Raw genomic sequence first — 27,778 nt, forward strand, 5'->3', positions numbered from 1 at the left:
AATTTTCGAGAATTTTTTCCCCCGAGGTGCTCCCAAGAATCGAGTTAAAAAGCTGCCAAGAGACCAAAAATCTGCTCAAGTTCTGGAATTTCGTCCCATCATTTCAGGCCTCAAAATTCAATCTCCACCGTTGAAAATATGCTTTCATATGTTAAAACAACGCCAGTGTCGACTAACCCCGATCTCGAGACGCAACAATATTGAATATCATTAACATATATTTGATACAAAAAATCTTTTTTTTCTTAATGTTCACCACCCATTGACAACCTTTGACATGTGCCATACAAAAGCTCAGAAGTTTAAACTCTTAGCCCAAAATATCATGGAAATAGGCCCATAGCCCAAAATATTGAAAGTTGTAATGGACCATTTGTGTTAGTATTTATCAGAACCAGAATTTACAAATTATTCGATTTCGACGCTGTATTTTTATACCATTTCAAGTAAGTACCTAATTATGCGAGTTCTTATTTTTCAACAATATTGAAAATTCAGCTTTGGATCAGCCAATTTTTGCGTTGAAGTTCAAAAGTTTGTTTGCAAGGAAAATGATAGTCATTTGCTAGCATTGTTCTCCGGGGCATATCTTAGTGAAAGGCTAGTGTGGCTTTAAGGCAGCCTAGTATTGGGTCTAATGTCTAATATATAGATATAATTATTAAATATTTCGTTGATAATTTGATAGTAAATTTTATTGGATCGTTGTTTGACTCTTTACTCACAACTTGAACCAAATCCAACATATTAATAGATTATAATACTCGAATCGGTTTCACATGAGGGATACTACATTCAACATATTCTTTTTCGATAATAATATCATCGTCCAAATATAAGATAATCTCGATTGTATCCATCAAACTGATTGGAAAAATTAGAAATATAAAATCGCATGTTTAAATTTTTAAGAAGAGTCGATGAAATCTGAGGTTAAATGTGAGATAAGCTTAGTCTTCATAATGAATTGGCTTCAAAATTTCATATTTAAGTCAATCAGAGAAGCACGGAAAATGTTGTCCGCCTGCGGTAGCGTCTTGAGCGAGAAGTCGTCTTGGACAATGGACGCTGTGACAATTTGCAGCGTTTGTACCATGGACAGTGGATGCTACAGAAGCTGGTCGACTCTGCAAAATATTATACAGCGTCCGCCATTGATGGTGGAATTTTGCGGTAATTTTGCAAAACTCCACCATCCACTTTTTTTTTTTTGAATAAGTATGAAAAACCCCTTTAATTTATAACGAATGATTTGATTTGATAACAGATTTAATGAACTTGAAATGACACGTATCTTGGATGTATTTCGAACATATCATAATCAGTATTATTGCATCTACATGGATTAGGAAAAGATTAAATTGAAATCCAACGAATATAAATTCATTCAAACAATCAAATGGATTTAAAATCCATGAATTTGAAGTTGCTGAAAGGATTTGAAGGGTAGTCAAAATCCCAGCAGGGCATGAGTTCCAGAAATTGACAAGGAAATTAGAATCACTAGTTTTATCATGCAATTTTGGGAATTAAGACAAGATGAACTGTATTGTTTGACTCTTGTGGACTGACAATACGGTGCCCGACAGTTGTTATATCATTAATTATAGTTTTTGTTTGCTAAATGTTCCAAATTTGATGTAATAAGTGCTTGAAAATTGTATATATAGACTTGGACAATCATTTTTTTGAGCCGGCTTCATGACATTGACAAGGTTGACATCGCGAACATTACTTTATATGAAATATAGCTTAAAACGACATAAATTATTCACAAATATTTGAAATTTTTGTGATACTATAATTTAAGGAAGAAAAATATACATAATCAATATTTATTGGATTTAAAATGATACATTTTTATCTATACATAATTAATTTTTATTATATCTAAAGTGATCTAATCTTTACTTCAAGTAGTTTAATTGTACAATAATTCATATATACATTCATAAGAAAATCATGCATTTCAATAAAATAAAATAAAAAAGATAGGCAAAAGCTTGTGTGAAACAGTCTCACGGGTCGTATTTTGTGAGACCGATTTTTTATTTGGATCATCAATAAATAAGTATTACTTTTTATGCTAAGAGTATTACTTTTTATTGTGAATATCGGTAAGGTTGACCCGTCTCACATTTAAAAACTTATGAGACCGTCTCACAAAAGACCTACTCAAAAAGATATTATTAGAGCTAAAAAATAACGAAAAGGTTTCAACTCCTTGATTTTTCGTAAAGAAATTGTAGATGTTTCAAATAACAGTGTGCCAAAAAATCTGTAACTTATGCTCGATTATTATAGATTTTTTACCTTAAAATTGAGAACTCAAAATTATATTTTGATTATGTATATTATGAGACGACTAGATGTATATTTAAAGAATATTTTTGACATAAAAAATAATACAAAAACTCATGTGAGACGGTTTCATGAGTTAATTTTGTGATACCAATATTCTATTTGAGTTCAAAAGTATTACTTTTTATTATAAATATAAGCATGGTTGACCCGTCTCACGAATAAAGATCTATGAGATTGTCTCACAGTATATCTACTTAGATCAAATATGATATTTATTTCATAAAATTGACGTTTAATATTGTTTATTAAAACAAATTGTCTTATTTTTATTTTTTTTAAACTTATACAAAAACTTCTATTTGGGGGAGAAAACTCAATGTGAAGCAAACACGCCCTCGTCGAAATTACCTTGAAATTTCTCTCCAAAGTTGGAACAACACAGCACTTTGGGGCGTTTTCGATTAATTTTTTTATCTCCTCCAATGGCTGCTCCATACAGATCCAGGTAATTTCTTACGGAATTTTCAGATAAATTGCAGATGTTAGTATCAATTGTGTGTCTTGTAAAGGAATTCATGCGTTTTTTCCGGTATTCGGCCTGATCGATCGTCTGTGATTGATGACAGAGAAGGGTTGAGCACGAGGCCGGCAGCATACGGTGGTAATTCCGATGAGATTCAGCTTAGGATTGATCCGATGCATGGTGACTTTGATGATGAGGTCACTGGTCTTCGCAAGCAAGTTCGACGACTGCGAGATGTAAAGTTTTTGAATTCGATATTATGTTATAAGATGAAAATCGTGATTTTTTTTAGCAATCTAGGATTCTTAATGGAGTTTGTTGTTTTGTTGAGGCGTTTATGATGTTTTGCGACCATGAACTATTACGAATGAATTTTGCATCCATATCAAAATTATTCCATCTAGACAGACAAAGAGTTGGGATTGTTCTGTTTAATTGATCCTATCAATATTTATGAAATTCACTTGTCGGTTGATTCTTTATCTCTCTTTTGTTTTTATAAGGTAAAAGAATTGTGAATCAGATGTGCTTTTAGGATTGTCTTTGAGTTACTTATTAAGGTCATTTGTAACTATAGTCTAAGACCAGTAATGTACTGAAAACAAGCCGACTCAAGGGTGAGAGTGGCGGTCATCCATAATTAAAGGCAAATTCAAATCTTGTTTAAGCTTTTTGAGAAAAAAATGAGGTCTTGGCATCAAAATGTTATGTCATTTTGTCAATTGATATCAGCCTTACATCGAACAGTGATGTGATCCTTCAACTAGACACTTTACAACCCATGATCGTACGAAAAAGACGGCTGCAAATTGATGAAAAAGATCTGGAATTGTAGCTATCTATTGGATCATGCCTCTTAAAAATTAGCCATTACTTTCTGATAAGCTTAATACACAATCATGCATTAATCCTTACATTTTCTTGTTCTTGCATTATAAATTACGGAAACTGGCCTTTTAAAAATATTGTTGATTGATATTACATCCCAGATCGTGCTCCATGCCCTAAATTTTATGATATTTGCATTTGGGTTGGACTCTCTGTGCTTAATGTTTCTCGATAAAATGTTGCAGGTAGCTCAAGAAATTGAAACTGAAGCAAAGTTCCAAAATGATTTCCTCAATCAGCTGGTACTCCGTAAACCAAAACACACTGTATTTTATTAGATTTCAAACATCTGATGGAATTGTATTTTATATATGTATTTGTAAGAAAAAAGGAATTGACACATGTTTCTGTGAGAGTTTAAATTAATTGATTGTGGCCTTTTCTTTTCAAAAAATTGCTTCTGCACCATGCAAATAAATGCTTTGAAGGCCAGAGTAAGACACGTTTTGTTGTCAACCAATCCTATTGATACCACTTGTGTGAGATTTCGTAGTTCTTTTAACAAACAGAACTTGATTCTGTGTGTTGAGAAAACTATAGAATATTGAAAATTGATTTCATTTGGCTGATGCTCCACTTTCTGAGGAGCTCCACTTTCTGAGGGGCACAATAAGATGAAATACATATAACCAGTGGCAAAACCTGAGCATATGACTAAGTCTTGTATGATGATTATCTACAATCCTTCAACTATTCTTTCCTCTTCTTCTTTGCCTATGTACCCAACAAAACGATATTGTCACTTTCATTATTCTTATGACCAGCCTATACTCATCAGTAGATTTACATACACAGACCAATCCTTCTGCTACTCGCAATCAGATTTAGTATGATATCAAACTTTGCAGAGAAATAATCCTCTCACCTAGTTGTTTTGTTTCTGCAGCAAATGGCACTACTCAAAGCTCAGGCAGGGGTGAAAAACAACATGAGAAGACTGAACAAAAGCATCATAAGAGAAGGATCAAGCCACATCATGCATGTTATCCTATTTGCGCTGCTTTGTTTTTTCATTGTCTACCTGTGGTCCAAATTTTCACGAAGATAGAGCGACACATGAATGTCGTGTTCGTCCTACAACTATGAAGTTGGGGCTGGTGCTGAAATTGTTACCGGCACACTAGTAAAATCAGTGTAAACTTCTTGTAAATATCAGTGGCACGTCTGAGGAGTTACCGACAAGTACTTTGGATCATGCATGATACGATTTCATAAAATAGCGCCTTGATGCATATTTGAAATTTTGAATATTTTTATTTAATGAGATTACCGTTGCTGTTGGTAATGAGGTCAACGGGTCAGGCAAACCACCATAGCTATCTGGCAATAAGAACTATATGATAGCACCACGACCCCTGTCGAAGCGATCAAGTGTTAACTATATATTTTCTGTTTGCTATACCGAGGGATCTACTCTTTGTTTAACACTAAAGAATGTTGTGGTCGTATAAATGATTTTCGATGAGAAATTTGTGTGCTTTCATTCTCCATCTCATCATGTTTGGTAAATGGAGAGTAGATTTTCCGACGTACCAGAAGCTATTATGTTGATATGGATCCTACGTGAATTCACGATAGCCCATTAAATATGTCGGATTCCATGGGTAATGCTTCATTAAGTGTGAGATACGGAGCAAAATCATTAATCCCAATGAATTATAAGTTAGAACGTGAAAACAATCTGTTAGAACAATGAAAAACTATATATTTTCTCAGATTAATCATCATAATTTCTAAATCTGTCCTGTTTATGTTCATGCATGGTTTCAGACGTAAGATCGATCGCTTGTCGTTTTATTAAAGTTTTAGCTTATTGATCGCGATAATGTTTTAATTTCAATCTTTTAAATTATATAGCAGTTCAATCTTTACGTTTCAATTGCTTTCTCAATAGGATGAAATTATTGTAACTTAACAATCATCTCTCAATAATTGCATTTCTTGCAAATTATGATAATTGAACATATGAACTTAATTGGTGTGATACTAATTGTAAAATCAAGTGTTTGATGTTTTTATCAGAAAAACTATAATCAGAAATAATGATACAATTCCAATTTTTTAAACCATATGGTAGTTGAAACATCATATTTTGATTTTTCTCTTAGTGTGAGCAATTATTGCACTCGAGTATAGAAATATTGAAACTATTTCTACCCTAAGATTAGAATTTCAAAACGGATGGTGCCGTTGGAATATCGATAAATTCAAATAGTTTATATTTAGTTGAGGACTTATAGTCAACATGTATGATATATTGGCTACTTACGCAATTAGAATAATAGTTAATATTGGTTGAAAATGATCCAAGCTAGCAAATATACCCTTCTCAAAAAGCTGCTGAAAGGGCATATTGGAATTCTAACTACTAAACTTTATATATTATATATATATATATATAGTTATTTTATGTTTGAAAATTTGTTTTTTGTGAAACGGTCCTACATATCTATATCTGTGAAACTGGTTAATCTAATTCATACATGTAGTGAAAATTAATAAGTGAAATAGTCTTATATGAGTGTCATTTGCACGCTTATTTAAATATTTATCTAAACATGATAATTTTTTATATTTAAATTAATGATTTTTCATATTTTTTTATTATGAATGATGAATAATCTAAATTTTTTAAAGTACACTAAAGATGGGATTAATTTTAAAATATAGATAAAGATAAGGTTGAAGATTTAAAAAAAAATATTATTTTAGGAAAATAAAAAAAATTAATCAATAAAGTTATATAATGATGATATAAATGTAATTTCAAATAATATTTTACCAAATCAATTAAAAGTTCACACAAACTTCTGTAAGACGACCTTATGAGTCAATTTTGTAATACACATATCTTATTTGAGTCACTTACAGAAAATATTATTTTATACGTCAAAAGTAATATTTATTATTGTAAATTTGATCAGTGTTGACCCGTATAACAAATAGACATCCGTGAGATCGTATCACAAAATACCTAATATTAAAAGTTAGTCAGTATATGACCCGAGACTCAACTTTAATTAATAGTAAGAAATATAGGTTTTTTTTTTCCACACATATTAATAAATTAATTGCAAAAGAAAATTTACATTCAAATCTTATTTAATTCATTCAAAGAATAAATTCACGTTTTGTAGGACTTAGTTAATAAAAATACATTAGTAAAACAAGGGAAAAAAAACAACTAAATATAGAAACTGAAACTATGTATTTTCAGACAAAGGAAAAAGACAACGAAATTTGTATAATTTTATATAATTGAGACGAATGTAATATTATATTATTATTTTTTTTAATATCATCTTAAAACCACATTATTTCTAATATAAATGAGCATAAGATAGAAACATGCTAAAGCAAAAGTATATTTATTTACCATTTACCAATATACCCTTCGGCTCCGTCGCTGTATGGAATTGAAGAATTGACCAATGATATCACACATTCTCTCGTCTTAGATTCTTTTAACTGATGATCTATGGAGTTGAAGTGTTGTCCAATAATGTCACACATTCTCTAATCATGTAGACTAAACAGATAGATACATGACCTTAGCTATAACATATATGTATCTAACCTTTTGACCAAAATATATATTATTTTATATGGGGAGATCATGTAGGTTGATCATGTGATCCATGTTTTAGTGAAGTCATTTATTTATAAAACATGCATATTTTCATAGAGAAAATTATATTTTTTGCCATGTAAATCACATTTTTTTTATTTTTTTCGGTCAATTTACGGTCTTAGTATAATAATTTACACTTTCTTTTTCTATTTTAGTCATTTTTATCGGATTGCCGACGTGATATTAGAAAATGCTAAGATACTGACTGACATTGATGAGGTGTATGATGTCACGTTGACAGTGAATAATTATTATTTTATATATTAAGTGGAGTATGAACAACAAAAATTATAATGTTAATAACATTTAAGTTAATGATAACAAAATTTAAAAATATTTAGACTCCTTTAGAACAATTACTTTAAAAACTTTTTTAGTGTTTCATAACTAAAAAAACTTAAATTATTTGTTTGAATAAGATTTTTTGTAAAACGTTTTTGAATTTTTTTTTAAAAATGTTCTCCAAGCGTAATTTTTAAATAACAATTGAGTGATGTTTTTTTTATGTTTTTAGAAATAGAGGTAAAGATGAAAATCAAAACATATTATTTTTTTAATGTAAAAACGTTTTTATAGAATATAGACATTCAAATGCATATTTGCTCTTAAAACAATTTTTAAAACATTTATAAAAATTTTGCAAAAAACACTTTTATAATACGTATCTAGGTGGTATACTGTACCGAAAATATACCGCATACCGTACCAAAAATTACGGTTGGTTACTGAAAATTTCGGCATATATAACTAGCATATCGATTATACCGAAATTGTACGGTATAACGAGAATTTCGGTACGGTATGGTATATACCTTTTTATACCGAAAAAACTTTATATTTTTAAAATTTTATAAATTTATTGTTTTAAAATATTATATATTTTAAAATTTTATATATGTTTTCAGTATTCCGGTATATAACGAAATTTTCAAATTGCATACCGTTGTCGTATCGAAAAATTTGGTATTGTTACCGTACCGTATCGAAATCTTCAGTATACAGAAAATTCGGTAAATTTGGTATTTTTTCAGTACGGTAATCTCGGTATACCGAAAATTCTGTATATTTTCCCACCCCTATACGTATCATTTGAAATCTTTGCTCAAATTCCTCGCTAATCAGAGTCTTGCATCCAAACTAAATAATATTCGGGACCAGATTATAATGTAACATATAATTTTGAATAAAATCTGTACAAGAATGTGCAAATTCTCCCCCTTTGTGGATGGGAAGATGCCACTGCAAAAGCAAGAGATATTGCTGCAAATTAACAGAATATATTCATGCACCAGCCCACTTTTTTTGACCAAAACCCCCCAAAAAAATATAATTTATAAGAAAACATACAAGGAATGGATTATAATCAAATCATATTGCATGGTTGTGTGTACCGAATCACGCATGTTCAGATTCTACAGGAATGAATTGCATTAAATTGGATATAGGATACATGAAAAAGCTTCTGTTTCTTGATTTTTTTTTACTTTTTGCTGCATCAATATTGATCCTTTTCAATTCCCTGTTAGAAAATTTTCATGTCCAATTTGTAAATTAAATAGATATGTTCTTCAATCCAATCCACTTGATGAATAATATTTTATATGCAAGAGATGACATTGAGTACTAAAAAATGAGTCGAGTTTAAGTTCGAATACACAAAGTTAAGAGTGAATGCATCAATACGATCGATATTAGAGAACGAATCGAGTGCCAACCATTAACTGAACAAAATCAAATACAAACAGCAATCAAATATATAGATTATCAAACTAACTAAGATATATATAATGATTGAATGATATTTTTGGTGAGATTGTTGTAGAAACTATATTGGTTATTCTGATTACACATAAGTTCATAGTGTCTATAGTACCCTTTTGAAAAGAACATTGGACAAGAATACAAAAGAATGAGTTGGCCTTGTGTACTCGATCCTTCTTATAACTAGGAGAATAGTTTTTTTATATATATATATAAAAAAACACCATTTTACTTCGATCACGCGAAAAACATTTAAACTCTATCGTCCTATTTTCGTCAATCGGCATGTTTCGACTTTCTTAACTAAAACGATAATGTTATAAAATCCAGATTACTAAGTAATCTGCAAGATATATAATTATCCTATCTAGTTTCAAAATTTTCATAATATGACTGAAAAAATTACAGTATGAGAAGATTTTTTTTGGGGTGATCATTGCATGAGAAATAGGGCAAATGAGGGGGGGAAATGTGAGACATCACCCACAGATATCATGGAAATTATTAGATGCAGTGTCACAATCATCTTTTCTAGTGTACCTCTCATTTATTAGCTTTGTCTTTTCCCTTTCATTCCTTCTCCAACCACTAAATGCTCTTTGCCTTCCTCTCCTCCCATTCCATAGTTTTCTACTGATTTTTTTAGTGGGGCAATCCATTTTTTCCCATTAGGGTTTCCCCCATCAATGAGGCAATTATAAGTCTCTCTGTGCAGTTCTTCCCCTCACTGTTGCTGCAGTTTCAACTTCCAAAGAGGCAGGCAAGCAAGAAAAACAACATTTTTTTTCTTGGAAGAGCTAGCTAAGGAAAAGCTAAAGGTAGTTCCCTTTTTGTAGCTTTCCTTTAATTTTTTTTTCTTCACCTGATCAGAGAAATACTCCACTCTACAGGTAAATTCAGGAGCCCTTTTGCTGCTTTTCTGAGATAGTTTCACTTTATTGTGCTAATAGTTTAAGTCTCTGTGGATCATATATTGTGGCAAAAACAAGAAAGTACCTGTGTGCCAGTTTCTTGATCTAGGGTTTTCACTGGTTTTTCCAGTGATTACCTCACATGAATCTTGATTCCGTACTGTTAATTATATACCACCTGTGACAAGATCTCTGTTTAGTAAATTTTCAGATGTCTCACTTCAAGAAAAGGTTCAAAACTCAATCATGGCTAACACAGTTTGATTTCTCTATATTTCTTATTCTTTTTTTTCCTTCCTATTTTGGGTGTTTAAGAGGGTGAGAGATGTGAAAGACAAGAAAATTATACATTAACTTAGGATAAATAATTTTTCACATATTATTGTCTCTTCATTATGAAATCTTGTATCAGTTAATTTGAGTGATTAAAATTTTGAAGCCAAAAAGTTGTACTATTGGGGAAACAATGATTTAACCCTCCAGATATGAAAATATTTTCCAGCACATGAAGTAGGCAAGGATTGGTGTTTTAACTGTTGAACAAGTAGTCAAATAGTTGAAATGAAGACTTGTTTGAACTGTTAGAGCAATAACAGAACATGCAAATTTAATCTCAGTATGTACGAAACTAGTATAATTGCAAATGATAAAAAAAATTCAGCAGCAGCTTGACGCATAATTCCAAACAGAAGCCAGGAAACATGCTGAGAATTTGAGCGCAATTATTTCAGCAGTTTAATTAAAGTCAAATCACAAGAAAAAAATTAAAATGGCAAAAAGAAAACTAGCGGCAAGCTAAATGGGGTGGCAAATAAATAAAGGCACTCACTGTAATTTCAAGATTTTACTTGGCATTTTCTTGATTCTTGCAGAGGAGATTAAACCAATGGCTTCATCAAGTTCGTACAACTCTCCCTGCGCGGCCTGCAAGTTCCTGAGGCGAAAATGCATGCCGGGCTGCATCTTCGCTCCTTACTTCCCCCCGGAAGAGCCCCAGAAATTCGCCAACGTTCACAAAATCTTTGGAGCAAGCAACGTGACCAAGCTCCTCAACGAGCTCCTCCCCCACCAACGTGAGGATGCGGTGAATTCCCTCGCCTATGAGGCCGAGGCTCGTGTCAGGGACCCCGTCTACGGCTGCGTCGGCGCCATCTCCTTCCTTCAGAGACAGGTCGAACGCCTGCAGAAGGAACTCGACGCCGCCAATGCCGATTTGATCCGTTTCGCCTGCAACGAGATCCCGGCAGTTGGCCTGCAGCCCACCACTCCGAATCTGATCCAAACGAATGCACCTCCCCGCCACCGTGCCGTGGAGTACAACAGGCCAAGAATCGAGGGAAACGGTGGTGGGTTTTATCAAACACCAAATTTCCCATATACCTATCCACTTCCATGGAATGATAATTATAACCCTCAAGGAGGAGGGCTTGATGGAAATTTTTGAAAAAAGGCGAAATGAAAATTTAAGGCCATTTGAAGGGCAAAAGATCACATTAGGTTTTGTGTCACTCTAGAGAAATGGCTGCAACAGCAAATGGTATGCATTTTTATCTATACATTTCCATGGCTTCTAGCTAGTAGTTTATAGCCTCACATGCTTTCTTCTAGCTACCGGCCTGTTACTCTTTTAAAGAACAATATTATTATTATTATTTGGTGGTTTTTAATAACTGTATCGCACTGTTATTTAGCAGCCAGAAACCAAGATTTAATCAGTTGTTAAGTGTATATTTTTGAGGACTTGTTTGGTTCAGGTTTGAGGATCTGACTGTGTGGGATTGTTGATTCTTGATTGAGAATAAAGAAAGTGTTTTTTTTTTTTTTGTCTGCAGTTTATTGTTTATATAATTATCAGTTGAGGACTTGTTTGGTTCCAGTTCTGCATTCTCTATCAAGTTACATAAAAGCATTCTTCATTTTCATGTGACCTCAAAAGTTCTCCTAATACCCATATTTTCCATTCGCATAAGTCCAACCAGATATATATATATATATATAATTTTTGAATTAAGGGTTTTCACGAGGAAAATTAAATTTTCTGGTCTACTAACTTGTCACAGATTTTAGTCTATTATCTGTATGTATAGAGAAAAACAAAAAGAAACCATATAAAATCAATAGTTCCATAATTTCACTTAGAAGTTTTAGATCGACAGAAGGCTTAGTTTCTTCCACTTTTTAGCACCAGATTATAACATACATCGCAGTATGTATCTTATCTCAGTTTCCAGCTTGTGAACCTCAGTACCTTTGCTTCAGGTGTTCAGAAATAGTGCATAGGAACAGATCTTTCTTACATTGGATCCATAAAGGTAGTCACCCTTTTGTACACATTTCCAATTTACTCACACACACACACACACACACACACACACATACATACAGACATATATATATATATATTAAATAAAGTTGGAATACATATTCCCAATATTCCAACCCCACATAAAAGTAACAAAGTCAGTGAACTAATGTAGATGGACCATATTCTTTCTTGGAGCAAGATTAGGGTTAGGGTTATAATATATTTACTTAATCTATTCAAGTATGTTGTTCTAAAAATATTATCTCGAAACACTTCGATACATACAAAATATTTCCTTCATCTTTCAGTCGAAGAAAGAGGTTATTAACACGATGTTCTTGTGACGCCGAATATGTACTTAACATTATCAATATTCGATATATATGCGAATCCGATATCATCGACAATAAACCGATTATATTGGAATCTTCGGTCTCCGCCCTTCCACGGCCTCTACTCCCATTAAATTCGCTATATATACTCAAAAAAATAACTTCAAAGATGAAAGACATACTAAAAATCTATCGATGACCCTAAATTTTTTAGTTAATACCTTTAACCCAACAAATCATTGAATATTACATGCCATATATATATACATATATATATATATATTCCTTTGTTTAAATAATATATATGATGTGACTGAATCTCTTGTCAAATCATAATATGATCATCATGTATGAAATAACTATAAAAAAACTCAAAGAATGAACCCACACGAGTGGTGTTGGTGCACACGAGTTTCGCAGTATGTATATATGTATGTATGTATGTATGTATGTATAGTTTAGCAGTGTAAAGCTGAAATCCTATCATTTCACACCATGAAACACAAAGAGGTCTGTGTCAGAAATTGGGAACTGTTCGAAACCCTGTTTTTCTCTGCAGTTACATCTTGTCTATCATTCTCCAATTCATCGTTTTCTCGAGATAAACAACATATTTATCTGCCTCAGGCTTACATTCATATTGTCAGTCATTGTTATATAATTTTATTTATACAATAAATAGTAAAATAGGTGTTTTTATGGATTTATATTTATAAAATAAGCCGATCGGATGTATTATATATATATATATAATGCAAAATAATATTTTTTTAAGGATAAAATCGGATCGAAAATATGTCCCATAAAATTAACTGGACATATGTCTCATTAATGTTTTGCATAAATAGCATAGATTTTTGGGGATAAATTAGCATTTTGATTCAATGTACTTTTCTATTTGTGATTTGGCAAAAACTTGTGTGACACGGTCTCACGGGTTATATTTTGTGAGACGGATATCTTATTTGAGTCATCCATGAAAAAATATTATTTTTATGCTAAGAGTATTACTTTTTATTATAAATATCGGTAAGATTGACCCGTCTCACAGATAAAGATTCGTGAGACCGTTTCACAAGAGACCTACTCTTGTGATTTTGATCAAATATGATAGGATTTCGGTTTTATTTCATTGTATTCCATTTTTCAATTTTGATAATTTTTCGACATATCATGAATATGACGTTGACGTTATGTGACACCAACATAACGTGCAATTTTGATGATTTTTCCAACGTAACACTGATATAATCATGATGTACACCAATATAGCAATATGTGTAATTTTAATCATTTTTCCAATATAATGTTAATACGAGGTTGACAAGACACTAACACAATACTTAAGTTAATAGCGTGGTAGCAAACTTCTGTGTGGAAAATGAATGAAATTGTCACCAATTTTGACAACCTAAAACACTAAAATTGAAAACATAAATAAACAAAATGAAAATTACAATTCGTTCTTATTTTGCTGCAAATAATTTAATAATTAAATATAATGTTTGTAAATTAATAAGATTTTGTTATAAAATAATACTATGAAGAAATTTAACATTAAATATTCATTTTTATCATCCCTGAATCATATAATGGTAACACTATATAAATTATTTTGTGTGTGTGTATATATTTATAAGTACTATTGCTTGAAAATTTTATAAGTACTATTGCTTGAAAATATCTCTTGAATTCAAGATTTCATAAATCAGCGCCACAGATATACGTAGAAGTAGTAAAAAAACATTCTATACATAAAAATACAATAAAAATTGGGGAAAAAACAGATTGTAAATAATTGAGAAAGGTGTTTCTATATATAATTCAGGTAAAAACTTGTGTGAAACGGTTTCACGAGTCGTATTTTGTGATACAAATATCTTATTTAGATCATCCATGAAAAATTATTAATTTTTATGCCAAGAACATTACTTTTTATTGTTAATATCGGTAGGATTAACCCGTCTCGCAGATAAAGATTCGTGAAACCGTCTCACAAGAAACCTACTCTTCACATTTACTTCCCCAACACTTTTTGTATTTAACACTGACATTCTTTTATCAAGTATAAAAATTATAACATCTAAAGATATATAAACGTCAAATACATAAAATTTAAGATAGATGATTAACATAAATAATCTCTCGAAAAACCGAAAATCTAGACATAAAAAATACGAGAGAGACACACCATTCAATTGCTTCGGGGAGACAAAGGAGAATTAATTTTGTGAACATCAGACACATCAATCCTGCAAGACGTGCTAAAGAAGCAAAGACCCAGTTGAGAACTGACAATTTCTCAGACTTTTTTCATTTTTTATTTCAATATAATATAATATTTGTTTATATAAATAATCAAATAAATTATTGTTTTGCATCTTGCTGTGATTATATATATATATATATGTATGTATATATATATATATATGTCAGTTTTCATATACTACACATCTACCAATGTATAATTATGTGAGCATCGATGATGTGTCAATCACCCATTGGATGCGCAATTTTTCTATATTTCATCACATCCAATGGGTGATTGACATCCTCATCGGTGCTCACATAGGTGTGCACGGTAGGTGTGCATCATATCAAAAATGTATATATGTGAACGTGATAAATAATATGTGGAAGTAGATCGAGCATTACCCCCGGTCATTGAAAATTTTTAATTTCTCTACTTTTTCTCTGATTGATGGCTTCTAAGCACTCAACACTCTCTGTAGATGATGTATATTTTTCTTATGAAGTGTGTGCTTAGGGACCTAACTCAATCACCGGTATTTATAGGACTCTCATATCATCAATGAGTGATTTGCGGGAGCTTTATTGTCAAAAGAAGAGACACATGCGCGTCTCAATTTTATAAAATTGAGGCGACGTACGTATGTTTTGTCAAAATTTGTAGACAATGACCATCGTCATTTCTTATATGTTTATCCTTCTTCTGATATGAATTGATTTGTGCCATTTTTTCTTACAATTCAGAGTCATCAAATGACTAACAATGAGATATTCTCTAAGTCATGAGTGATAATAAATTATATTTTGATAAATCAAATATTATACTTAATTCTATATAATTAATTTAGATATATTCAAAATATTCATACAATGTGTGATGATATAGATGAGCTGGATAATAAGTGCGATAAAATAAAAATAAAATATGGCCAAATAATGTATAAATATGAATAATTTATTGCTTGATATTTTTTAACTTGCATAATTATTGTGTTTGATAATTTATAATTATCGGGTGCAATAGTTGTTTCTGCATAATAAGTCTATCGAAACGTGACGTTTAAGTTATTGTACAATTTAATAAATTTTAGTTGCACCGTTAGCACCAACTATATTTTTTGTAAATCAGCAAATGTTTGGTGCTACAATTTATATCAGAATCAATGTCATGAGTATTATAGTGACTACAATTATTGAGAGAAATATTGTTGGAGTAAATAATTCTCAGCTGGTTAGAGAAATCGAAACTTGGTGCTTGAGTTTTTGTACGATTTAAAATATTTGAATTGTATCATTACCGCAAATTATAAATTTTGGTAAAATGACAAACTTTCGACAGTACAATAATATATTAAATGTCCTTACAAAATTTAAATCAACTATGATTATCAAACGATATTATTATAAATTTCATTCATATCATACTTATCATATGTTCATCATACGGGTAAAGAGAAATCTCCAATGCAACTCATATATAATGTCATCACATGTCAAATGATGAAATTAAGATTACTAAAATATAGACAAACATGATACGAATAAAAATTTATTTATCGACTGATCACTTTCATCAAGTGTACCAAACGGTATCTTACAATATTATATTATTAGTCAATACAAAATTATTATTGGTGCATGCATCTGCCTTAGCCCCACCAACATTTTCTTTACATTCTTGGATTTGTTTTAGGTTTGGATGTTTTTGGCACTAGAATTCCTTGCTCACGCCAACCCCTTTCTCCTATCATTTTATAAGCGCATGCACGAATACCTCTCAATTTTTATATTATCAAATTAAGTTGTAGTTATGTTTATTTCAATATTAATATTTTATATCGAGAGCGCATATTAACACCACTAAACACATTGAACACATTGGTTTCAGATCAGCGCAATATAAAAACCAAAACTGGAAAAAATAACAGATTAGAAGTAATATTTTACATCATAGTTAAATAAAATCACAAAAATGTGTGTACAAGACCAAAATCGCAACGCTTCCTACGAATTATATATATATATATATATATATATATATATATATATATATTTTATATAAAAATTGAATGCCCCACTAATCTTATATAATTACATAAAAAAATTAAAACCTAGATGAAGTATTCTAGAATTAATAATCAAGTGGAGATTTCTCCAATGATGGCTTAATCAGATCCATCAAGAACAAATAATATGCTATTCATTTAACAATTAAAATATAAATCAAGATTTTCACAAATTCGTTTGCGCCGAAGGAATAATGAAAAGCTTCAAGATCTTACGACTTTATGTATGGTGATAAAGTTATTTAACAAAGAAGAAATAAAATATAGCTAGCTAGATAGTGACAATTTGTTTCTAAATTTTCGATGCCGATGTTGCGTGTGGTGTGTCAAAAAAAAATATTTCTTAAAAATGATGAACAAATAAAATAGAAGAAATTGTATATTTAATCTTGTATATTTATCTTTTTGCAATTTTTGTTTTTTATATTGATAAATTTCAGTCTTAGTTCGATATCTTTCTTTTGTTTTTGCTTTTTTGCAATTTTAATCTTTTTTCTAATGTAGAGTTCTTGTAGGTAGCACTCGATACACCGTTGTTGTGACGTTGACTTGATATCAACGTGTACAATATGTCACATGAATCCCGATGAAAAGTGTTACAAACTTAAAGATATTTCACTAACACCGGATTTTGATAAGGTAACTAGAATCATAAAAAACAAACAAGCATGATCAAAATTAAAAATTTTCAAATTATATATTAGAGAAAACTGTAATATTAGTCTGTATATATATTCGTTTATCAGAGATTTTGATATTTTATGTTGTCAAATATCAATTTTTGGTTCATGTCATCTTTGTTATACTTACAATCTAGCCTTTTTACGCGTGGTGCTGATGCGATACCTACGTGACTCTGACATGACGCTGATGTATGTAGTGTTAAATAAGTACTTCCAATGAAAAATAACTACAATTTTCAAAAGTTAAAAAATACATCACTAAACTAAATTTGGACAATACAGATGACAGAGACAGAGCTATTATTGGGCTAGGTTGGGCTCCATCCCTACCCAATTTTTTTTAAAAAAATATTAGTTTTAATTTTTGAGTTTTTTACTCCTACTTTATTTTTGAATATTTTTTAGCCATACTTTATTGATGTAAATATGGGGAATTCTTTTTAATTATGAGAAATTTTTAAAAACGATCTTCTACAAATACTTATAATCAGATATGATTTTGTCGCATTTTGATCAAAGGGTTAAATGACTTAATATAAGTTATAAAATTAACTTTAAGTTTCAAATATATTTCTTAGACCATTTTTACATTAATATAAAAATAGATTAAATTGAGTTAATATGATGTTATTGCATATTTTATTAGATATTTAATTAATTTATATTAATACTAAAAGTTTTATAGAATTTTAAATTTTTAGTATGAATTAATAGAGTATATTTATAAGGATTAGCCTTTCGGATTTTTCAAAATTTCGATGTACATCATAGTATATGTGTTATTCTATAATTTATCAATGATTTAAATTTTGAATATAATTGTTTGAATGATGTACTATACCAAGATTTTTGCTTTATATTAATGTTCATCTTATTATTTGATGTTTGTCTATTTCCAAATCTATGCATTAATTTTTTTAAATTGTTGACTTTAAAAACTGATGTGAACTTGTTTTGGCATTTGACATGAATGATTCTTGGTAGTCAAGAAAATAGAAAAAACTGTTTTGATTCAAGATAAGGGCAAATACAATTCAGTCGATCTTTGGGTGAGCAAAATATTGCTTTCAACAAAAATAATCAAACAAAGTGAATTAATTTTAAAAATTGGTTCATTTTATTTGGAAGTTCGATTTAGTTTTTTAAAACTTCAGTTAGTTCAATTTGGTTTTATTTTTAGTATAAAACTTCAGTTAACCAAACAAACCGAACTTTTATAAAAATAATTAATATACTATTAAATTTTATAATAAAATTATCAGGATATAAATTATATAAATTTCTAATAAATTTTATTGGACAATATAACCAGTCTTAAAAATATATTTTTTAATAAATAAAATTTAAAATTACTTAATTAGATTTTATATTGCATTTTTTAATTAAAACCCGATTTTTAAAAAAATCTAAAAGTTCGGGCTGATTTATTATGTTTTCATAGTAAAGTTCGTTCGGTTCGGTTTGAAAAAAAAAAGTTCTGTTGATTTGATTTTAAAAATTTCGGTTCGATTTTAACTGAATACTCATCCATATTAGTGTCTAAGTCGGGACGGACCGTCTCATATATTTTCGAATCCTAACTCCGTCTCTGATAGAAAATTAAAATAAAAAATATATATATAACAAAAATTTCAGTTTTGATTAGATATTATGATTTACAAGTTAACGTTCACAAACAAACCGACTAAACCAACCAACTTATTTACACTAATATAATTACATCCTTTCTTCATATCATTTGAAATTATATACACATCAATTATAGCAATACTCCTAAATCAATTAGTTTAAATTTTACAATTTGAATTAGTAATTCACATGCTAATTGGTGCTTTAGGAAAAGGCTAGGGACTTGAAAAGTTATTTATTTCATGTGTAGATTCTAGCTAGGTTGACTCATCTACCAATAGAATTATAATACATACTTTTTATTAATGGTAAAGAGATTCTCTCGCATGATGTTACTAATCATGTTGCTCATGATTACCTCCATTAGTTTAATATTTTTTCTTTTTCATTATGAAAAAAGCAAAAAAAAGGCCAAGATTATGGGCTTTAATTTATATAATCTTGCATTTTGTTAGAAAATATATAGGTTTCAATTCTTAAATGTATGGCACAAGTAATGATTTTGGAGAAGTAAAATAGAACTAGATGAAAAAAATGATATAACATGAAGTTTTATTGAAAATAAATTCGAGAGAACCAAATTACATCAACCAAAATAGTTATGTAATATAATAAAATGAAAATCGAAAAACGCCCTAATTTACATATAAATTACAAAAACTTGTGTGAGACGGTCTCACAGGTCGTATTTTGTGAGACATATAACTTATTTGGGTTATCCATGAAAAAATATTACTTTTTATGCTAAGAGTATTTCTTTTTATTGTGAATATCTGTATGGTTGACCCGTCTCACAGATAAAGATTCGTGTGACCGTCTCACAAGAGACTTACTCCATATAAATTTAGCAAGTCGATACCAATTTATAAGTAATCTGATATCAAGATCTCAAGCTTATGAATGAAGTTTTAAATTTGACGCACAATTATAACAAACTCTTTTTCGACTAAATATGCAGATAGTCCCCTCAGTTTGGCCCGAAGTTACCCACAAATTGAAGATATGATTTGAGAATTGTTGTTTGAGAGCAAAATAGTGTCACGGATTTATTTGGGCTCCAATAAAAGTTGTAGTGGGCCATTTATTTTTTTTATCAGCCCAATTGGAGTATCAAGCCATATCGCAATGAATCTATTTAGGCTCCAATGAAAGCTGTGGTAGGCCATTTGTTTTCTATCAGCCCAATTGGCGGATCAAGCCATATTTGTGGTTTGGCAACTCAATTATGGCCCAAAGGTGCCTATATCATACAAAATAAATTCGATAATCTTCAATCAGCTCTACTTGGGTGTTCATTGATTTGCAACTTTAAGGTAACTTTATCCATAGATGTTTTAAATACGAAAGAAAATACTAGTATTCAGAAAACAAATAAAATGAAAGTTTATGTATGGACTTGTATAGATTATAAATGATATATATATAGACGATAGTCTCCTTTAAATACATGGTGCTCACTAAGGGTGTTCAAACTTCGGATAAAATCGAAAAAACCGAAAATCCAAACCGAAAAAATCGAACATCAAACCGAACCGAAATCCGAATTTTGTAATTCGGATATAAATGTTAAAACCGAAGTTTATTTGGTTCGATTTCGGATTATATATGTCAAAACCGAAAAAATCGAAAAAAACCGATATTTCATTAAATTTATAATTTTTTATATTTTTATTTATATTATATATTTTGTTATGATATGTAGTGAATGATATTTGAGTAACAAATCTCGAAAATGTGACCAACAGACACCTTTAAGGGCCTCTCTTACGGCCCTGGAAAATTCTTGGGCATAGAGAGGGCGCTTAAGAGCCTCCTCTGCATAACAGAGGACCTTAGGTTCCTTCCCTATGGCTTGGATTGTTCCAGGCCACATTTGGACGTTGAGGCGCCCCCATCTATGCACCTCAACACATTCACTGGCTCATGGAACAATCGTTTCGAGTTTCATATATTTATTAGTTTAATTTACATTCATTAAGCTTTAAATTTATCCAACAATCCCCCAAATTAATGAAATTAATGCACGAGTACTCGTACTATCGAAAGAGAGTTTATTCGGAAAATCATCGCATCAGGAGATGTGATTTTTTGCTTTGAACCTCTTTTAGTATAATACCATCGGATTTACTAGGACACGAAATGAATATGATGTATTAAACTTCTTGGCGGTTTGTATAAAAACCAGATAACAATATCTACACTGATAACTTCTCTATATTTGTCTTTTGTTTTTCGGTTGTGTCTGTTTTGGCCATGAAACACATCTTGATTTTATAAGTTTTTCTTTGATATGGCTCGTCTTCACACTCACATAAGTCACTAAAAGTACAATACTTAGCCTCACTACATTAGTAGGTTACAACACTCATCGTATTAGGAATGAGAAGATAATAACTCTCAAGTGTTAGCTGAATTTATATAATTTTGCTTTCATATTGAACTAAAATACTGGGATCTTCAATAAACAAGGTTGGATTACTACTATGAAAACTTCATTTTTTAGATTTTAAGTTCATTTCTCCTGACAAGTTATATACTTGATTTCCATCCAAGGCTTTATACAATGGATCTGCTAAATTCTTATGATTTTAATCAATCAAAAATGATAACACCATTGTAAATTAGGTTTAACATGATATTATGTATTTAACGATCACGTCCAGACCAACAATCTTTCATTTGTTTTTGTATCATATATTAACATGGTATTTTTAATTTAAATAATACATGAAACGTCTACTACTAAAATACTGCTACAAATTTTTTTTGGCAAACTATTTTTGAAAATGACCATACACATGCATGCGAATGAAAATAGTTCACCATGCGTATTAAAAAGTTATTCAATCACTGAATAAAAATAACTACAGTTAAATAAATCCTAAATATCATTAAATTACTAGACTACTGTTTGAAAAGAACTCAAACGCAACAATCAAAGCCTGTCGTATCATCAACGTATAAAAAGATATAAAATGTATATAAAAAAACAATATCCATCCATGACCCATAAACATATAGTGCGGAAAATGCAAGGCCCTCGGGTCAACGCGCACACACCAGCTCCGCTTACTCGGTCTTCAGCGGCTCTCGTCTCTACATCATCATGCTCACCTGTATCATTCACACTTATTGATTCTAAAGACTCAACACACATGAATCGTTATAACAAGTACTTATAATAACATGCAACAATAAAAGTACTGTAATTAACATACATTTCATGATCTTAAAAACATGAACTTAAACATAGCATGTCAAAGCATAACGTCTCCATAACATATCTCATCGTATCAGCATATACGTATTCATTTTATTTATTTGAATCCAGATCATTAGTTGCGACTTTCGTATCAACTCTAGTCGATGGATCCATCTACGTATAACCGCGGTACCCAGCAGCAGGGACATCAACGACAGTTTTACTGATCCACTGAGCTTTGGCCTTACATGTTCATGTTCATGTTCGTATTAGTCACAACCAATTCCCTTCCTTCAAAAACATGTCATCGCATTCATTACTTATAGAAATCATGCATATACGTACATTTTCTTAAAACCAAGCATGCAACGTATTTTTCGTATTTCTGAAAAAGTAATGTTCGTGATAACAAATACATTTAAAACATACCAATTTGTGATCAGGGCACTTCCAGGATTGCTAACTCGACCCGGGTGCAAAATGACAATTTTGCCTTTGGAACCTTAATTGACTGTTTTACCCCTGGACCTCAAAATTTCGACTCGAAGCCAACCAAACTCCTTAAAACACCTCAAAACATATTTATAATCATTTTCTAGACGTAACCTCGAACCCATTCCGTAACCTTTACGATCCATTTTAAAAATTGGACCAGAGTCCCGGTTTTAACTCGAATCAACCCGAAACCAAACCAAACTTTCCCAAATTTTAACAACCACTTATTCACACCTACCATCCCCTAATCAACCTAAATCATCCCAATTAAGACCCTTGTATGACGCTGAAACGTTGCTGGAATTTCATGTACGCGTGCACCCAAAACCCTAGTTGCACCTAACCCTCAAGAACTCGATCCTAGCCCAAACTAGACTGGACGAGCCTCAAACCAACCACTCCTAGACCATCTCTGGACCGACCTAGCCACTGCACTCAGCCTCATATACGTGCACACCTCGGTTTCCATGAAACACTCGATCTAGCCACCATTTTGCCCTAAATCGCCTCCTAGCTTCGATCCATGTATTGTCACGCTACCAGCCGATCATGGACAACTCCAGGGCCTTGTCATGGGCCACACACATCCCAAGCCAGGCCCTGGAACGAGCCATGCACGACTACACCATCTCCTTTACCCGATCTAGCTGCTATGTGCTTCCTAGGACCCAAGCGATCGGCCTCTCCCCTTAGACATGAACCGAAGCCCTCTCAACCTTATCCACCAGAGAACTCGACATGTTTAGTCTCTTGAAACCTAGGTCTAGCAGCCCTTGCACGAAAGCCATGGAAAAACGTGAGTTATATGTAAAACAGTATGCATATTTCATGACAAACCTTGCAAAAACGAAGCAACGTATAGAACTAATAATTTCTCATGCATAAACACACAAATTAGCATATAATGATGTGAATGATGAGAAAAACAAGATTTTGGGCGTGCCTTTGCGTTTTTACGCTCGAAAACTAAGAGATACTCGCGTAAAACGTGCACTAGAGAGACGACGAAGGATTTCTTTGCAAAACTTGAGAGAAGTGGGCAAGAAAATTGCTGCAACTTTCGAAAAAAGCTGCTGTTGAATGGGAAAAGTCGGCGGTCAAAGGTGATTGATTAAGTTTAGGGTTTAATTGTAGTGTTTAAGTCAAAATATTAAGTGCTAATGAGTCCTTAATTAAGAATAAAGAGATTAAAAGGATTTTGGATCCATAAATAATTAAATAATCTCATTAAGTCCAAAACACTATCGAAAAATAATTCGTTTAGGTACGTTTTTGAAATATTGTCTGAACCATCAAAAAGTCCTCCGAATTGCTAAGATTTGCGTACCGGTTAAAAATTTAACCCGGCGATTAAAATATCTACCAAGGCCTATTTTCGAAAATCACTTTAATTACACCATTTATTAAATAATTAAAAATAATTATTTAATAAAAATATTTTTCTTTAATAAAAATATTATAATTATCATTGAGCTTGTATTTCAATTTTTCTAGTTAGAAATAACAAAAGTTGAATAATTATGAGAATTATAAAATATTCTACTCATCTTTAAAATCAAAAGAGCATACATCGACAAATTAGAGACATTCTCCATCCAATATTGCTATCTCATTTTTTATTTAATATTTTGAATAAATTAATTTATTATTCAATTATAGTCTAACATGAGACGAAGTCAGCTCCAAGTACTTTTGAATCCTGACTTCGCATCTGTCAATATTTGTAAGAAAAAAATATTGATTATAAAAATACGCAACGCGTACAGAGAACACTAATAAAAAAATAGAAAAAATCTTATAAAATTGACTCTCGAATCAATTTTATAGACATATCTTATACCTGATTCAAACTATAAAATTTCATTAACTTTTATGTAAAACTATTAATTTCAAAATATAAATAGATTCTATTCATTTTATTTTAAATATAAATATTTGACGTATCGCTTATCTCTTTAAAAATTTATCTCCCAAAAAAAATTACAAATTAATTTATGTGATAATAGATTGAAGAAGGATTGGGTTCTCTGCATGCATACGTTCATGCTTCAAACATGTGTCACCCCCTACAGAGCCACGCGTCCAAGTTCAACCCCTTCAAATACACTCTCCGACACTTCCATCTCACAAACATCGCCACCGTCGGAAACCACCGTCCATGGAGGAGCAGCAGCTACAGCGCCGCCACCCCACGACCGAGCGCATCGTGGACTACTTCCAAGAGAAAGGCCCCTCCACCTCCCAAGTGCTCGTCGTGATCACGCTCTTCCCCATCGGGGCCGTCCTACTCTGCCTCGCTGGACTCACTCTCTCCACCACCCTCGCCGCCCTCGTCGTCTCCACCCCAATCTTCGTCCTCTTCAGCCCCATTCTACTCCCTGCCGTCCTCACCATAGCCTTTGCGGTGGTGGGTTTCTTGACCTCCGGAGCATTCGGGATCACTGCTCTTTCATCGGTCACATGGCTGGTAAATTACTTCCGTGGGATGAGGGGGAGCTTGCCGGATCATTTGGAGAAAGCTAGGCGGCGCGTCCAGGAAACCGGCGGGGACACGGGCCAGTATGCCCGAGATGTCACGAGATCTTGAACTAATGTTTTGTAAAATTCCTTGTTCAATGTATTATTGCACAGCCAATAAATTTAGGTTCACATGATGTTTTGGTACATCCAATAAATTTTTCTCTCATTCAACAAACGATATGATATAATCACCCAAATGCATAATATAATGTCTAAGCATGATGGATATTTTGATTCGCAAGAATACGCTAAATTCAAAACTTGCTAAAACTTCCATTTATGTTTGATATTATGCTGAAATACGGTGCTTACCCGTGACGAGTACCGGCATGGCCCGTGCATTTTGAAACCGTAAATAGCATGATATCGTGATCTGCAGTAGAAGAGATTGAACTATACTGTGGCCAGCGGTTGGCTAAGTCATGTATCAGTATTCCAGCTTGTTTATTATTCACCGGAGCTTCCCTTAATGATCCATCAGGGTTGTTTGGAGATGTTATGATTTCGATATACGTCCCATTTGGAACTGATATTCCAGTGATCATAGGAATATTAGAGCCTAGCACAGTGTAAGAGAACCTTTTGATCTTATAATCATAGCATAGTTCCAACTTAGTCTTAGTCGGCAAACACATCCAGTTTCTCATGAAACAAGAAATGACTTTATTACTGAAAAATGTTATGAAGGTGAACTCAATGAGTACGTAGTATGGTGCAGCGGACACGACAGAGACTGGCTCGGGAGAATTGGGCTGAGAAGTGGCATACAACGCAGATTGGATAAGCTGTGTGGAACCCGTACCAACCACGATGAACCGGTCTTGAGTCACAGCATTGCCTACCAATTTGTGCAGCCTAACTACTGCATCTGCAAATTCCGGCTCTAAAAAGAAGCAAATGTTTTTGACATCAGAGTTATAGCTTATGAATAAACTTAAACAAGCAAGAAGTTGAAGTATAATTATCTCACATTTTAGTTAAATTCATCCGGTAAAAGATAACAACATTCAACATTTCATAATATTTTTTTATAATATGTTAAATGTTTCACGTTGGATTAAGTATTTGAAAGTTATTATATGAATTTGGACAATCCTCTCCGTTTGAATTAACTTTTGGAGTTGAGTCACTGCCATATAAGTCACTCATTAATGTATTGTAAACTCACGCTCTAGTTGTTCATTCATAAGCGTAAGGAGGGTGTGTTAAATGTACCCAGAGCCGTACCTGTATTGAATGAGGTCTGAAATGAAAATTGAAAAATGGGCCCTCTTGTTGCAGTAATAAATATAAAATTCAATTTGCATATAACAAATATATTAATTAATAAATACATAAATAAATCAAAACCAATATATTACATCAATAACAACTTAATAAATATTTAAAATAACTACATAAATACTACTCGTGTGGTTTTCTAGATGCGAAAATATTTATCAAATTTGTGTAATTCAATTGTCATACTATTTCTTTCTCAATCGACAACATAGTTGGCCCATTTAGTATATCTTAAGATATCGTTGATTGAAGATAATTCTTGTAGAAACTATATTTTTAGTCTCTATGATGTAGAAATTACAAAATCAAATAATTCTTTGAGTCGAAATAACAAACCATAAAATGAAAAGACAAAAAAATCCCAAAAAACAATGAATTTCATCTTTCAACGGTCCACACATTCAAGATCTATTCACAATTTATTTTATTTTTTTAGATTATCCACTTATTAATTACACAAGTCGCACATTAAATTTATATAAAACTCATAATTCAATTATAAATCATTAAAGAATTTAAATAATGCGATTTGTGCTTCAGTTATATATTTAATTAATATGATCTATAAGCACATTACACTGCCCATATCGCAAGTAAATTTCATTTTCAATGAGTATCCTTTGATAGATTAATCTACAAATATGAATATAAATTTGTATTTATAAAGAAGATTTGAAATAGAAATAAAGCATAATTCATGAAGAAAATTACTTACCTTCAAGCTTAATAGAAGTAGGGGACCATAAACTTTTTTGTTGAATGAGAACAAAAATTAGGGTTGAGATTTTGAGTGATTTAAAGAACAAATAACATATACCATATATATATTTATGTATATAAAGGGCCCTTTATTGGGCTGGGCCCTGAGGCAACCGCTTGGTTGACCTCATAAAAGGTACGGCTCTGAATGTACCAAATCAGTTAGATTAAGTCATTGAGAGTTGTATATATGGAGTGAGATAATCCCCCCTTATGGATACAATTTCTTCCCATTCTG

General features: G+C 31.6%; 4 protein-coding genes across 4 annotated transcripts; 3 read left to right on the forward strand and 1 right to left on the reverse strand.

Annotated features, from left to right (window-relative positions):
- The first annotated feature begins 2,656 nt into the window (after positions 1-2,656).
- On the forward strand, positions 2,657-4,995 carry LOC142521221 (bet1-like protein At4g14600). The gene is made up of 4 exons (XM_075624446.1): positions 2,657-2,809; positions 2,931-3,063; positions 3,901-3,957; positions 4,602-4,995. The coding sequence occupies exons 1-4, from the start codon at positions 2,787-2,789 to the stop codon at positions 4,761-4,763; spliced, it is 375 nt and encodes a 124-aa protein (XP_075480561.1). The 5' UTR covers positions 2,657-2,786; the 3' UTR covers positions 4,764-4,995.
- A 4,704-nt stretch (positions 4,996-9,699) lies between these two features.
- LOC142521501 (protein LATERAL ORGAN BOUNDARIES-like) lies at positions 9,700-11,837 on the forward strand. The gene is made up of 2 exons (XM_075624706.1): positions 9,700-9,925; positions 10,891-11,837. Exon 2 carries the CDS (start codon positions 10,905-10,907, stop codon positions 11,460-11,462), a length of 558 nt encoding a protein of 185 aa, XP_075480821.1. The 5' UTR covers positions 9,700-9,925; positions 10,891-10,904; the 3' UTR covers positions 11,463-11,837.
- Positions 11,838-25,138: 13,301 nt separating this feature from the next.
- LOC142520385 (oleosin H2-like) lies at positions 25,139-25,567 on the forward strand. The gene has a single exon (XM_075623376.1). The coding sequence runs from the start codon at positions 25,139-25,141 to the stop codon at positions 25,565-25,567; it is 429 nt and encodes a 142-aa protein (XP_075479491.1).
- Positions 25,568-25,808: 241 nt separating this feature from the next.
- Positions 25,809-26,687, reverse strand: LOC142520387 (tryptophan aminotransferase-related protein 2-like). The gene is made up of 2 exons (XM_075623377.1): positions 26,669-26,687; positions 25,809-26,383 (listed from the first exon to the last, which is right to left on the reverse strand). Exons 1-2 carry the CDS (start codon positions 26,685-26,687, stop codon positions 25,809-25,811), a joined length of 594 nt encoding a protein of 197 aa, XP_075479492.1.
- Between the last annotated feature and the right edge of the window lie 1,091 nt (positions 26,688-27,778).

This window comes from Primulina tabacum, chromosome 12 (genome assembly GCF_025594145.1).
Source record: "Primulina tabacum isolate GXHZ01 chromosome 12, ASM2559414v2, whole genome shotgun sequence".
Taxonomy (NCBI): domain Eukaryota; kingdom Viridiplantae; phylum Streptophyta; class Magnoliopsida; order Lamiales; family Gesneriaceae; genus Primulina; species Primulina tabacum.

Coding starts and splice junctions, on each gene's coding strand:
- LOC142521501 (XM_075624706.1), top strand. CDS start 10,905: ATGGCTTCATCAAGTTCGTACAACTCTCCCTGCGCGGCCTGCAAGTTC.
- LOC142520385 (XM_075623376.1), top strand. CDS start 25,139: ATGGAGGAGCAGCAGCTACAGCGCCGCCACCCCACGACCGAGCGCATC.
- LOC142521221 (XM_075624446.1), top strand. CDS start 2,787: ATGGCTGCTCCATACAGATCCAG. Junction 3,064..3,900: donor AAGTTCGACGACTGCGAGAT/GTAAAGTTTTTG, acceptor AAAATGTTGCAG/GTAGCTCAAGAAATTGAAAC. Junction 3,958..4,601: donor ATGATTTCCTCAATCAGCTG/GTACTCCGTAAA, acceptor TTGTTTCTGCAG/CAAATGGCACTACTCAAAGC.